This window comes from Leptosomus discolor, chromosome 1 (genome assembly GCF_034619465.1).
Source record: "Leptosomus discolor isolate bLepDis1 chromosome 1, bLepDis1.hap2, whole genome shotgun sequence".
NCBI classification, from domain to species: Eukaryota; Metazoa; Chordata; class Aves; order Leptosomiformes; family Leptosomidae; genus Leptosomus; species Leptosomus discolor.
In genome coordinates this window covers 151,338,534-151,353,829 of record NC_141391.1, presented here as the reverse complement: position 1 = coordinate 151,353,829, position 15,296 = coordinate 151,338,534, and the positions used below count along the sequence as shown (strand labels likewise).

Below are 15,296 nucleotides of genomic sequence, written 5' to 3'. Positions count from 1 at the left end.
TATTTAAGAGGTGCTCTCAAAATGTAACTGTTCAGTGGGTTTTATTTTAAGTTGGCACTTCTTACAGAAGAAGCAGTCCTGCTCTTGTTAGCTATCGCACTGTCACTTTCCTTCTGTAAGTCTGAGAGCTAGCGCAACAGTGTAGGGAACCAGATTGGGGAGCTTTCACTTGCTGGAAACTCCTGCGGGCTTTTTTGGTCGGATTTGTTTCAAGTCTGATAACCACCATGATCTGGTTCATTATGCAGCTGTATAAATGCGTGTGCTGGCAAAAGGGAGGAAATGACCTGAGTGTGGGAATGGGAGATGGAGAACAGGAGACTTGCTTTCATCAGCACTGCCAGTTCATGCTATTTGAGATGGTAGCTTAAGAAAATGTTGGTGGTTTTCACGTGTGCCTGTTATACCTATCTACACTCTTTCTTTTTTTTCTCTGCAAGAGCTCTTCCTTCTATTTCTTTAGCAAACTCAGAAAAAATGCTAGTGGGATTTGAGTGTTTAGTTCTTATCAAACTGTCCCTGGGGAACAGGACTAGTAGATTAAAAAAATGAGTTGTCCTGTAATTCTTCTAAGGAGTTTGGGGACCAGAAGAGGCATACAAGAATGTGACCATCTTGCAGTAAGTGTGGTGAAACCCAGGAAATACTGAATGGCTTAGTATGTACCTGAGTGCCTTTGGGTTCAGAAACTAAGGATCGTATGCTTGGCTGCACAGCTCATGCGCTCTTAAGGACATGTCAAGGTTATGTGAGTTGCAGGCCCTGGCCTCCCTTTGGTTTCTCTGTGATGGCAGATTAAGGTGTATAGGCAGCTCTAGGTAGAAAAGGGTTCATTGATTTATTGATTTTTATCATTCGTAGTATCCTCTGTCTTGTTATGTAAAATAGTTTGACACTTCCCCTGGTGCTTGAAGGAGGGAAAAACCAAAATGTTTTTAAAAGCTGATGGTACTTAAGTGGCCTGAACTTCGTCATAAAGGGTGCTTGGTCAGCACCTTAGTAGACTAGGCTTAGGCAACCTTTCTCGTGGACTGTGGAACAAACTGAGAAATAGGTAGCTGCTTGAACACAGATTCCTCTGTTGGTTTTAGGCCCTAGTGTGAGGTTCTGCCAGATTTTCTGAGGACCAGTTGGGAACACAGAAGCTATGCTGGAGGAGGCTGGCAGGAGCTTCTCTTGTTAACTGAACTCTTGGTTTGGGATTACAAAATGGGATATTGTAAAACGGCCCTTATGAAAGGTCCTGAAGGTTCTGGATAGCTATTTAATTTCTTTCAGGATAGAGAAACACAGGGTAGCAGACTGAATCACTGATTTTAAAATCTGTTCTTAGCTTTACCTTTTCAGGCTTCAAGCAAGAACAGAGCCTGTGGTGAAATAGTTAAGAAAAAATACTCATATTCTGGCTTCGTTATGTTAATATTTTGCTGTACCGGTTGTCTTACTTCTCCTAGCTTTTAGTTTTTCTGAAATGAGATTGTCACAGATCTGACATTTTCCTTCTGCTGTCACAGTGTAAATGAACATACGTGCAGGCTGCTGCTATGTCTGAGGCTTGAGCTATTTAGGAGACTTAGATGTGTTAAACTTTGGTGGATTTAGATACAAGTATATACAATAAGCAGTTGGATGATTACTGCATCTGTTGTATTTGTGTGTGTATGTGTGTGTATATTTGTGTATATAGTAGAGTATTAAATTATGTATAGAAACATCTATCTCTGTATAAAGGAATCTGAACTTGTGGGATCATTTTAAGCTTGGTCATAATTAAAGGTGGGTGTGTCTGAGTAGTCCGCTGTGTGAGCAGAGACACAACAGGTACTTGGTGCCAGTAGTAAACACTAAAACTAGTTTTATGGATCCCTGTAGAGTGTGGGACTCTGTGGTATCCTGCTAGGAAGCTGGAGATTTGTGATATGACCTGGCTACGGAATTAAACTTACCCATCCAAGCTTCGGTCTGGTGTCTTACCAGCTGAAGCATTGATCTCCAAAAGTCTTAAAGTTCAATGAAGTCTTTAAAAGCATCAAGGTAATGTTCACTGACCAACTGTTTCAGGGCTTATTCTAGTCACAATATATTTTCAGTTCTGTGATTTTTCAATTGCTAGAATTTCATTATAGCAAATTTTAGCGCAAAGAAATAGGTAAGCAGAATGCTGTTGTAACAGGAAGTCTTTCTCAAGTGAAAAACTCTCTTTCTATAGGTTTGGGTTTTTCTGTCCTTTTAAAAATTCCAGATACAGCACCTTTGTAAAATGTAGTGACAAATAGTCCTGCTGTCCACTGAAAGACTGGACTCTTGTGCTTCTCCCAGTTTTGTGTTTGCATCTGTTAAAGTTGATGTTAACTGTGCCCTCTCCTGGAAGAGTGTGGTAGGGAGTATTTTAGGTAGTGAACTTACAAAGTCAATGTACTGCCATGTCTGGCCAAGGCAGAGAAAGGTGTCTAAATGTAGATGGAAATTATTGTCGTATTAAGTCTCCATGTTCAGTTAAATGAAGGTCTATAGTTGCAAAGGCTCTGGTACAGAGACTCGAGCCCTTCTGTTTCAAGACTTGTTTCCTGCTGACAGCAGAGGAAGGGTCATGTTATGGTGTCCCTGTTTGGTGGGCAGCAGTATCATATAGGATATTGGAAGAAGTGCTTTCTGGTTAGGACGTGAATCATGATGCTTGTCCTACTATTTCATTTATTTTTGTACTTCAGACTCCATGGTTTTCACTTTTATTTGTTTAGTTGTGATTTACCAGCGACACAGGGACAGATGTATCAAGTGTGTGATTTAAGGATTGTTCAGCTTGAAAATGTGGGCTCTTCATATAACAGAATTTGAACAAGATGTCTCAATCCTCTCTCATTCTGCTGTCTTAAATACAGACTTTGAAGCTAAAGGCTGAATCAAGTAAAATTGAGTGCCAAATTTTGCTGTTGTAGACAATTGCCCCAAAATAGAGCTTCTGGCCATGATTAAGTGATGGAGCTTGGCGCTCTGCCTGCAATGTTTTGCAGAATTCCCAGATGGTCATATCTCATGGCCTGTTTGCTTTACTGATTTGAGTAGCTGATCATACTTAGATATTGTTTTGCTGTCCCCCAATGGCTTTAGCATGTATTGGAGAAAGGATTGCCATGTGTTGTTGAAGGGCTTTTCTAAAGGTCTGTATTGCTAAGCTCATTTTCCTGGACTAACAATAGCAGTGATGCAGGAGTGTAGTTTGGGTATAATAGGTCTTCTGGGGAGACCTAAAATACAGGGAAGTTTTCTTTTTTAATTTCTTTTTTTTTATTGTTTAAACATTGGGGAAGTTATTTAATGATCCAGTCAGATAATTCTGGGTGAAGATTTTTCCTGTAAAATCAATCTGTGCCAAAATTACTTCATATAATGGCATATTGGAAACATTCTGGGAAGTAGCAGAATCCTTTGGACTGTTAAATTAGTCATGTGAGTTCATGCATTAGTGTTACACAGGAAACATTTCCTTCCATTCTCGGTCCAGTCTGTGTACTTTCCTTTAACCAGCATAACTTCTGTGGAAACTAAATGGTTCCCCTATCATAACTGAGAATCTGACAGCCAAAGCCTTCTGTTATGGAAGTGTAGCTGAGAAGTGGGGCGGGGGGGGGGGGGGGGTGGTTTGCAAAAATCAGTAACAAACAGGTGAACGGTAAGATTGGGGTGAGGTTTCTCTATAGTTTGCGCTGGTGGGGAATTCAGGCCAGTTATTTATTGAGTAGAAATAGTTGGTCTGTAAACACACTTGAAACTTAAATCAGGTGGGCCTTCCAGTTTCTCTGTTGTTGCTTGTATGTTCCAGGGTGTCAAGCCAGCCAGCTTCGATAAAGTAGCAATCCCTGAAGTGAAGGAGATCATCGAGGGATGCATTCGGCAAAACAAAGGCGAAAGGTAGGTACTTTCTTTTCAGACAGAGGTATTACTTTCTGTCTGAGGTTGGTGTTTGTTTTTTGGTTTTGGTTTTTTGGGTTTTTTTTTGTCTGTGGCAATAGCAGATCCAGTTAGTTCCTGAGGTCTTCTGTGTTCTGATGAAAGTTGCGAAGTCAGTATTACTTCTGCAGCTTCTATTCTTTGGTAGATTCTTATTCGATGATTGTTTTAGAGAATTAACAGTGTCAGGAAAAGTGCAAATGCTATAGTAACCATCCATGTCAGTTTATTCAGAAATTCTACTGCTTTTATTAAAACTTTGACCTAGTTAGCAAAATAGTGGAGGACAGTTCTTCAGGGTTCTCAGGTATTTGGATTGTTTGGTTGGTTTGTTATTCTGTAATCCTTTGTTTTTCCTGTCCCTTTGATTTTGTTGGCATTTTATGGTTGATTATTTTGAGGGCTCTTTTTGGTTTTTTTAAATTCTTGCTGCTCATTTTCGTCTACATTTTCTGCAGGATGACTTCTACTTGAAGTGATTAACTTATACCATTACAGGAAATCTGTAACTGCTCTGATGGCTTATTTGTGCCGTTTGTTTTGTTTTCTGCTTTTACATAGTTGTTGCTTACTGAATGTCTGATTTAAAAATGCTTCAACCTTCAGTCCTCCTCTGGCCTCCTGCTATTCTGTTCAGAGCTAGTTTTGTCAGTTCATGGATGCTTATTCATCCCCTTCTATTAACTCTTAAAGTTTTACATCTGATGGCAAGGCTGTGTATTTTTAATTTTTGTTCTTTTTCTTAGTTTTAAACAATTTCATATTTTTTCCCATTTGAAGTTACTTTTGTGGTTGCACATCACTTATTTCTTGCAGTTTAGTTTACATGGTTAACTTTTAGATTACTACTGGTTATGAACACAGATCTTTTTTGTACCTTCATGACAAAGCTTCTAATTGTGCCAAACAGAATGCAAATTGAAGTAGTTCAAAATAGTATGAAGTATGAAAGGAATCATGTGGTGCTTATCTAGTGCTGAATTTACTAGATGAGGCTTTTGATGAGATCTTGAAATAGATTGAAATACACGCTTGGATTACTGTGCTGATTTGGGGACTAAGGGTTGCGTCTTGGATGTTAATGTTCAGTAAAACCAAACTGTTTCTTGAAGTTTTCTTATATTTTAGTTACGCTATATTCTGTTCAGTTGGCTTAAATCTGTTGGTACTTCTGCTGACCAATGTGTGGTATTTTTTTTTTTGTATATCTGTAGCATTGTTGCATTTTGTTTCTCCATCATGCTTTTAAATAGAAATTTGAACGATGGGCTGTCAAATAATTCATGGGAGAAGCGTGGAATGTAGAGAATAAATTTGAAGGATCATCAGGGAAATATACTCCGTAATATTTTATGAAAACCTAATAACTGTGTGCTTGCTACATTCTTTCCCCATATGCTAGATATGCTATTAAGGACCTTTTGAATCATGCTTTCTTCCAAGAAGAGACTGGAGTACGGGTAGAACTAGCAGAGGAAGATGACGGAGAAAAAATTGCCATTAAACTCTGGCTGCGAATTGAAGACATCAAAAAACTCAAGGGCAAATATAAAGATAATGAGGCAATAGAGTTTTCCTTTGACTTGGAGAGGGATGTCCCAGAGGATGTAGCACAGGAAATGGTAAGTGTCAGTGGTCTTACAAAACATCGGAAGTACTGGCGTTCTCTAGCAGTGGAGCTTAGTCTGTCAGCCTCTGCTGTTACTGTCTAGAAATAGAGCAGCTTCAGAAGTTTGTGAATGAGAAGTTAGTGTCAGAGAGTGGTAGCTTGTGTTGCAGCACTACAACAGTGGCTGTCTATGACAGTCTGAATTCTGTGAATATATCCTCCTTCAGGTGGAATCTGGCTATGTCTGTGAAGGGGATCACAAGACAATGGCGAAAGCTATCAAGGACAGGGTATCTTTGATTAAGCGAAAGCGAGAGCAGCGTCAGTTGGTGCGAGAAGAACAGGAGAAGAAGCTTCAGGAAGAAGGTAGTCAGAAGCAGCAGCTGGAGCAACAGCAACCATCAAGTGCTTCCCATGCAGGGTCAAAGCATCCCCTATCTGTCACTGGTACTACTGCTGTCCCCACTACTTCTGCATCGGTTTCTACACAAGTGGAGCCTGAAGAACCGGAAGCTGATCAACACCAACAACTACAGTTCCAGCAGCCCAGTATATCTATTCTTTGTAAGTGTGTCAGTTGGTTTATTTAGGAGCTCTTGCACTTACACAGTTCCCCCCCTTAGAGTCTTAAACTTTTGGTGGGTATAGCAGTAAATATCTTAAGATGTTGCTGTCTGCCGTTGCTGTCTGCTGAAGAACGTTAGGCTGCTAGAAAGCACAGCAAAATAAGGTGCATTCCTGTGCCTTAGCTGAGCCAAGTCTTGGCACAATTCACAGTCCAGTGTCTTAGCACAAAATAATTTTCCTGTGTTTCAAGTTAATACACTAACTGGGGCACCTGAAGCATGAACACATGTCCTAGTTTTTGCTGCCCACCTATAGGGACAGTATATTCTGGCCCTGCAGAAGGCTGTATACTCTTGCCCCAGTGCAGTTAAAGCTATTAGAGACACTTAAATCCTTGTTAACTTACATTTAAGGTGGAAGTCAAATTATTGTCCAAGCAGTTCAGCTCATAACTTTCTGAAAAAAGGTTCAATTTTTTGTTTTACATACTATACATGAAAAGATGAATTAACACTCCTAAGTTTTCCTTACCTGCCATCCCAACATTTGAATGGGTATTTGAGTTGGTATTTGAACAACGATGGTAGATGAGAACTTCTGTATTAGCATGGTGAAGTTAGAAAGCAAATTACTGTCTGCTCTTTAGGTAATAGGGATTTTAAGTTCTCTACTATGCCTACATCAGGTGCGTCTGCCAGCCAGTGCCACAGACCTGTTGTATATGTCTGTGTAAAATTAAATAAAAATAACAGAAACCCCTGAAAGTTCATTCATAATGATGTGGAATTTAAGTTTATAGTCTAGCCTTTCACAGGAATCATAGTTCGCTATTAAGTGTCTTCCCAAAGAATGCCTGAATTTACTGATTTTTCCAGATGTTAGGGGAAGGCATATTGGTAAGGAATATGGAGTATTGAGAAAGAAACAAATTTTTTTTTAACCAGCTTAAATATTACAAGAGGTAAAATGCTGATAAAGTCCACGTGACATGGCACGAACATCAATATAATTTGAATGATTATAATATCTTCAAAGTTGTGAATCCAGAATATAGTTCTTGAAATGCAGATTTTTGTCTTTAACTTCTGTAGCTGATGGGACAGTTGACAGTGGCCAGGGGTCATCTGTTTATACCGAATCATGTGTGAGCAGTCAACAGACTGTGTCGTATGGTTCCCAGCATGACCAGTCAATCTCAACAGCTGCAGTCCAGGGATATGCAGCTTCAGTTGGCCAAGTGCAGTCGCAACAGCATGGAGGATATCAGCCATCTGCAGCGGTAAGCCACAACTTACAGCATTGCCAACGCATGGAATTATTTGATTTTGTATTTCTCTTGAAAGGCGAGAGGAAAGTCTGCCAGGCAATCTTCCACGTATGTTTTGTTTTGCATGTCATCCAAATTCTGCATGGAAGCGGTTAAGGGGCTATTTTTGCAAGGTGACGAGTCTAGGCGGGGAGTGGAAAGTGCAAGAGCGTATTTGTCTTTAAAGGTTTTATTTAATCTCGAGAGCACTTAAGCAGAATGAGGGGTTAGGTTTTTTATGGATGGTAGTAACATCATCAGAACAAGACTATCTCACAAACGTAAACATTTAATCTCACTTGGGAAGTTGGTGTGTGTATGTGAAGTTACCAGGGATCAAGCGGTTGGTTTGATTTGAAGAAGGGTTTAATGTAATTTGGGCTACTGCATAAGTATGAAATTGCTGTGTGTGTTCTGTGAGTCTTTGATTACAGATTTTGCAGGTAAGATTTTGGTTTTTTAACTGTTATAGAATGCTGCATGTGAGAACTCAGACTGAAAAGACCCCACACCCCTGTTCCCAATTTTATTTCTAGCTTGTGTTGATTTGCTCATCAGTTGCCATGCGTATTCCTTTTCCCTGGAAAGTCTGCACTGGGCACAAATACTTTTCCTACTATGTTCATTTGTGTTGCCCTTTTATTTTGGTATGTTTTTTTCCTTGGTATGTTTTAAGATCTGAGTGTGAGAGTTCGCAGAAATCTATTCTAACTCTGGAGTAGAACTCTGCTACTGTTATATTGTCTTCAGTGGTTCCCTTGTCACTAGTTTTTTTACACAAATAAAAATCTGAGGCAGGGACATTATGGTATAACATAGTAATACCATAAGGGAGAAGATTGGACACTTAAGGCTGAGGGTCCTCACTTTTTTTTTGATACCTGTGGTTGTAGGTTTATTACAGAATCGTTGGTGTTACTAGCTTTTTAGAAAACATGCTGGTTTGACTCACAAGCAAAGCATCTCCATCTTTTTCAAAGGCACTGTACCTGAAGTGTGTGGTACTGCTAGTCCTTGATCAAATGGGGTTTTAATTCCTCTAAATAAGCTCTCGTTCTGGGTAAGCCATATTTTGGTATGTGGGCGTATGTTGGACCAGAAGCTGTTTCACTGTCTTACGATGGCTAGTTTCCAGGTTGAAAGACCACAGTATTTTGAGAGGGGATGGGTGAACGAGCATATGACAGAGGTATAGTCAGGCTGCTTCGTTCACTGATAAAATGTGCTCTGTGATGATGACAGTGGTACTAGGAGGTTGACAGAACGGAGTAGAACACCACAGGAACTACCAACAGTTTGTTGGGAAGACAGGATGACAAGTCAAAATAATACTGCCAACTGGAGAAATGTCCTTAAAAAGAAATAGAATGCAGTTCAATCAGGACAAGAACGAGGTTCATGCTTAAACAGGAATGATCAGCTACACAAGTACAGGATGAGCACAACTGACTAGGCAGCAATTCTGCCAAAAAAAAAAAGTCAGGGGTTACATTGGACCACAAGCTGGACATGGTCAAAAACATCATGCTGTTGTGAAAAAGGCAAACATCATGTTATATGAAATAGTTCTTCTGCTCTTAGCCATTGGTAAGTCCATCCTGGACACCCCGCTTGAGTGAATTTGAGGGTGAATTGGGAGAGAATGCAGAGGAGAGTGACAAACCAGCCCCCCACCAGAAATACAGAAAACATGGTTTATGTGGGAAGACCGGAATAGTTAAGCTGAGCCTATGAAAGATGAGCTTGAGGAGAGACAAAGCTGTAAAGGCTGCTGTAAAATAGGAGGAGGCTAATCAGACCACAACATTGTTGTCAGATAAAATAAGAAATAATAAACCTAAATTGCAGTGTGGAATTACTATTTGGGAAGTTGGGTGTTTTTTTGAACCAACAGGGACAGTCAAGTACTGCAGTCTCCATCACTGGAGATGTTTTTGAATAGTTTAGTTATATATGGTTATTCCTGACTCTTAATTTCTAACTAGTCCTGCCTTGGAACAGATGAAGATTGAGTGAAGTATTTATATTTAAACATTTGAGTTCCCTTATGCACCTCTCCCAAATTTTTGAGCAGTCTAGCAAGATTTCTCATATCAGAAATCTTTAAAATAGGATCTCCACTGGTTTCCCCTGGAGGTCTGTATTTGATTTCAGTTATGTTAAGAAATTGTGGATTACATCCATAAGAGGAATATAATATTAGAGAAGGAAAACTTGCAGTTGAAGACTTCCTCTTTTATAAATCATCATCTTTCCATTCACTTAAAAAAACCACCCCAAAACCCAAAAACTAAACCAAAAAACACCACACCAAAAAAGCAGTAACAAAAAAACCAAAACAAAACAGCCCCAAACAAACAGAAAACCCCAAACCAACCAACCAAAAAAAACCCACCCCAAACCCTAATTCTCATTCTTCCAGTTTGCTTGGATTTTGACCTATGGCCTTCTGGATTGTGGCAAGATTACAAAATCCTGATGCTTTTATTGGCCCAGCATCTGGAAAATGCTTGTCTAAGACTAATTTTGCTGAATTTTCCACACATTAAACCAATATTTTTCCACAACTCATGTTGTAGGATGTGTAATGTTTAAATTTTTGTGGTAATGCTTTAGTTAATAAAGAGCCAGTTGCATACAGTTAGTCCACTTAATTTAGGCAAGGAGGTGCCCAAGCAGAGGGACTGGGAGAGGTGATATGTGTAAACACACATCCACTCTCTAAATTAAGAATGAATGTTTGAAAGCTCATCAGTATCTGTTTAGGTTTTTTGTCAGACTACCAGATGCTGTGAGTACACACAGTATGGGCTGCATCAGTGGCCCCAGAGAAAATACCCTTTCCTGTCTGTTCTGCCTTCCACGTGCTTCTTGTAAAGGTAGTAGGGAACTTCCCACACTGCTCAGTAACCGAAGGCAAACTTGGGTCCTCAGAGGTGCACATAGCCTGTTCCCAGTGTGTGTTGGCATTCATTCAGCATTCTCATATCTTCCTGCACACACATTAGTCAGTATTGGGCCTCTCATTGTGTGTCGGCATTTCTTTTCTACCTCATTATACTTTTGCTGGTTTTGCTATTCATTTTTTTTTTTGAAGTATTCAATTCTTAACTTTTGTTTTCCTCCTTTAGCCTCAACGTGGTCGTAGCATGTCAGTTTGTGTCCCCCACCTTCCTGCTCTTCCCTCTATGTCCTGCATCCCTCTCAGTGCTCCTTGCACCCCACCACCAGCGCTGTCTGCACCTCTTTCTCCTTTCTACCTTCGGACTGTCCCTGAAGAAACCTTTGCAGAAAAGCTTTCTAAAGCCTTGGAAAGTGTCCTGCCCATGCACTCTGCCTCTCCACGCAAGCATCGACGCTCCAGCCTGCCCTCCCTCTCTGTCAGTCCTGTATGTGTTACCATTAGCCTCCTGGCGCAGTAAGATAAGTTATCATTAAATACATCCTGGGGTTTGGGCATTTTTTAAATGAGAAAATGAAGAGTTGATTGCTTATTCCTTATACTGTGCTGCTGGAATGTTGTTGTTTTTTTTTTTTTCTGGGAAGCAGTACACTTAAACATCATCAGTGGCTGACCATTTGGTTTTTTGTATTTTAGGACAGTATAAATGTAAATTACCCAGTTGTACCACAGAAGGTAAAGGGAAGACTAGCTGTTCTTATCCCCTTAAGTCAAAAGACCAGCTTTTTATTTTCCAGCTTCTAAGCAAGCACTGAATGTTAATTAAGCCCTGCACAAACCAACTAGCTTTTAAAGCTTTGTTGTTGTGGCTGGTTATTCTAAAAGCTTTGGCTAGCTGTGCTAGGGATACTAGAAATTCAGAGTATGAAAACTTTTGAAGATTTTTCTGTAAGTTTTAATCGGAAATGCCACTTCCGCTGCCTCTTGATGGGAAGAAGCCGCAGTTTATTGTTTCTCAGAAAGTCAGATGCAAGATAGCTTGCAAGACAGAAGGTAGTCTCTTTTCAGTTTTGGGGTTTGATTTACACAAAATAAACTTTGAGAAACATTTCTCTGTAAATGAAGTAAGTGGAACCAGTTTTCAGAACGTAGGAAGAGCTCCTTGTCCTGTAGCGCCTTCTTGTTAGTATTGGTCACTATGGAAATTTGCTGCTGCTTTTCCAGAAAAAAGGGGCTGGGGAGAAAGAGAACAATGTGGAAACAGCAACTTGAAATCAAGTCATAAATGCCATCTGTCTTAAAGACAGCATGTTTGCTACTGACTCTTGCAATTTTTTTCGTTGAGGGTAGATAATACATTGTCTCTCAGCATATAGTGTAGGCAGAGATGAAAAAATGCAGAATTACTAAATTGTTTGGTATTCTTACATAGAACTCTTTAGTGAAATTTTCCCTACAAATCTTAAATAAGATGAGCCTCATCTGAAGTAGTACATCAGATGGAGTGGAATTGCCTGAGGACTCTGCTGGTACCAAACCTGTGAATGTTTTATTGTCCAGGCAAGGGTTACATTTCATTTCAGTGAGTGCTAATTTCCTACGTGAAAAGTCATTTTCTGTGCTCAAAGGTGATCAAAGGGATAAAAAGAGATGATCAACTTTGGCAGAATCTGTAGGCTCTGCAGTTTTATCATACTTTTTTTTTTTTTTTTACTTTCAGCTGTGGGCTGGAACGGTTCAGTTTTGTCTCAAAAGGTTTCTCTTTAGCTCTCTGGTTAGCATACAGGACACTAGCACTGTGCTTTTTGTGTTAGAAGATTAAATATTATTTTTATCTAAGTGCAAACTAGATGCTCTGCATTGTTGCTGCTATCAAGTTCTGGATTTTCATATTCCCTATATGGCAGTAACCTCAGGGGTTTGGTTGGATTTCAAGCACTGATCACAATAGATAGCCCATGACAATAAATCTCATTCCATTGTCAGGAGCAAAACTGGTTTCTTTTTGTGAATTATTGAAATTGGACTGGAAAAGCAGCTCTAACACAAGCAAATGTTTCCATTTGTAGCTATGCCTGCCATGGATGTATTTAATGGATATTTACAACTCACCTAAATTTCCTAAGTATTGTATGTTTTTGACCATGAATTGAGTAGTCATTCTATAAAGTTACTTCACAGAACTGCCTAGTGAACTGTGCATGTTGATGTGCTTTCACTTTTAATGTATGAATTACTTGTCTTGTTCATGTCAATACAGCCGCAGCATCCGCGTGGGGGAACACCAACGTTCCCAGATTCACAGATATTTTTCCCAACCGTTCATGAACGGCCGGTGTCTTTCTCACCACCACCTGTCTGCCCGCCGAAGGTGGCAGTCGCTCAGCGGCGCAAGAGCACTTCATTTTTGGAAGCCCAAACTTGCCACTTCCAGCCATTGCTGAAGACTGGCCAGAGTTTAGTTCCACCCGGTGGTAGTCCCACCAATTGGACACCAGAGGCGTTCGTTATGCTGGGCACATCAGCTCAGAGAGTCGCTGGAGAGCCTCTGCATGTGCAAGTTAATCCCGTGTTTGAGCCAGCTCCTGTCCACAGTGACTATAGATCTGGACCAACACCTCCAGAGGATGCTCACTACAGAATGCATCCGGAAGCTGTATATTTGGTGGGCATGCACTATCCATCACAGGTATCGGAGCAATATGATCAAGTAGCTTATAACCCTCATGCGACTGAACAACATTTGAAGCAGGTCTCTGAGTCAAACCATGGGCAAGGTGGTCCTCCACAAAGCTCTGTGTTCGACTTTCAATCGGGGCAAACATACCTGGCAAGACATGTTCAGAACCTGAGGCTGGATTCTGGGATGGGTCCCCTTTCTCCATTATCCAGTGTTTCAGCTCCTCTGAGTGCAGATCCTGCTCAGATGACATTCCACCAGGTATTTGTTCCGCACTCTGCCCCCGCTGTGCTCTCTCACAGTGGTGATGGCAGAGCAAGCTGTGTCTTTGAGTTCCATGTGCACACACCGACTTCTGCTTCAGCAGAAGGGGCAGTTTTACCCCAGCGGGTCTACAGAAGTCGCCGGGGCTCTATGGAGACCAGTCAAGAGGAATCCACCCAAGGCATAGGGTCGCACGGTCGGCTTCAGCCTGTGACAGAGGAGCAGTGTAACTATCTTGGTCCTGAGTTAGCAGGTCCCAGAGGGGGCTCTGCCAGGCGGAGCTGGCCGGAAGGAAGCCCAGAATACTCCAGTGATTCCTCACAACTGACTTCCTCTGACACTGGCGATTTCCAGTCTCCTCCCCCTACAGGGGGATCATCTTCTGCTTTTGGTTCAGACTTCTCATTGCCCATTGTTCAGCTGCCTCAGAAGGTATTGCAAGAGTCGCAGCTCTTCATCTGCTTCCCCCAGGGAGCCTCGACTCAGCAGGCCTTGTCCACCTCGCTTTCATCAGGACCACCTGCACTCTATCCTCAGGTTACAGGAGCAAACCCTTCCAGATTTTCTCTGCTTTTTATAAGTCGTACCTTGCACGTAAAAGGGAGCCTTGCTCTTAGACTTGCTCCATGTGGTTCTAAGCGTTAGCATTCACGGGGGTGTTTTTCCACCAAGTCAGTAGTAAACTAGGATGTCTGTACCAGGTTGCAATGAAATAATGAGGTGTCAGCAACCACTTGGTCTGTGCTCAGCTTTGGCTGAGATATCGGTAGGCTTTTGTGTTGAGGGTAACAAATGGCCAGTGTTCCTCCTGGGACTAGTTGTTCTTTTGGCAAGACATAGCCGGAGTACCAAATTGGCCCTTCAGCAGTGGGTTTGATGAAATGTATCTTCACAGTTTGAATCAGCAGTGATAGTAAAACTTGCTTTGTATTTTTGTTGCTGCTCCTTAGCTATTTCATGAAATGTGTTATTTGAAGTTGAACTTTCGTATGAATAATGTTTCATTAGACAACAACAAGGCTAATTTGGTGACTGTCCAAAATGTAAGAGCTTTTTCTAGGCTTGTGGAAAGAGAGGAATGGAAGAAGCTATGCTATGTATGTGTATACGGATGTGGAAATGTACTTGCAGGATCACTAAAGAAACTAAACAAGCTGAGTAGTAAAGTAGTGGCACAAACAACTGTTTTGCTACCTTATAAGCCTAGAATATGGTGTCCTTTTAAAAAGCAAAATTTGAGGCCTAAAGGTTAGTTTGGAAGTACATGTTTTATCAGTGTATGTGGTATTTACATGTGCAGTAGTCAGTAATGCGTTTGTACGCTGCGACTGTGAGGTGTATGTGTTTATACATTGTGTCTGCACTTGTAGTCTGAAATTTCTCATAAGATAATTTTTTGTGAGAATAGAGGATTTACTTTAAGTAGGCTTCTCTTACTCCTTTTGTTCTTGGAATTAGAGGCGCTCTGACATTTTAGTTACTGGAGTATTAGCAACTTTGGGATTTGTGGGAAGGAACTGCAGGAGAACTTTTTGCTTTTTTGTGGTAAAATCAAGAACTAAGTAATTAAGGCTTTCTGTATGGGATAATAAAAGTGTTTTATAAAGCTGAAACAGCTTTTATCACTGGTCTAATAGATAGTAATGTTTGTGGTGTAGGAGAACTTGTGGAGTGAAACTGCTACACAAGATGTTTGAAAATGACATGGGGATTGTTTCTCCAAAATCCACCTTTGTTAAACTTCAGGAAGTGAATTCTGGTGGATGTAAAGCATATCTGGAAAACACAATGAGGGATCATGGTTATTTTACAGAATATAAGTTATGGGATAATTTATCTGATTCATTAAAAATCAGAATTTGAAGCACAAGCTGAATCAATATGAACAGATGTTGCGGCAGTGGGATGTAGCACACATTTAGATCCTAGCCAATAAAAGCCTAAAACAGCAAAGAAAAAAATGGTTCTTTTCATTGGCAGGCTGCTTTCCCAAAGCTTCTGTAATTAAAAAAATATG

General features: G+C 40.6%; 1 protein-coding gene across 4 annotated transcripts in view; it reads left to right on the top strand.

Annotated features, from left to right (window-relative positions):
* WNK1 (WNK lysine deficient protein kinase 1) overlaps positions 1-15,296 on the top strand; it is a 105,386-nt gene that overhangs the window by 55,814 nt on the left and 34,276 nt on the right. For 2 of the 4 annotated variants that reach the window (XM_086479379.1, XM_086479369.1), the window contains exons 5-8: positions 3,824-3,912; positions 5,354-5,573; positions 5,788-6,124; positions 7,219-7,406. In XM_086479379.1, coding sequence (XP_086335505.1) covers positions 3,824-3,912; positions 5,354-5,573; positions 5,788-6,124; positions 7,219-7,406 — 834 coding nt within the window. Of the gene's footprint in view, positions 1-3,823; positions 3,913-5,353; positions 5,574-5,787; positions 6,125-7,218; positions 7,407-10,564; positions 10,823-12,595; positions 13,817-15,296 lie in introns of all 4 variants that reach the window. The other 2 variants (XM_086479356.1, XM_086479362.1) reach the window with 2 other exon arrangements.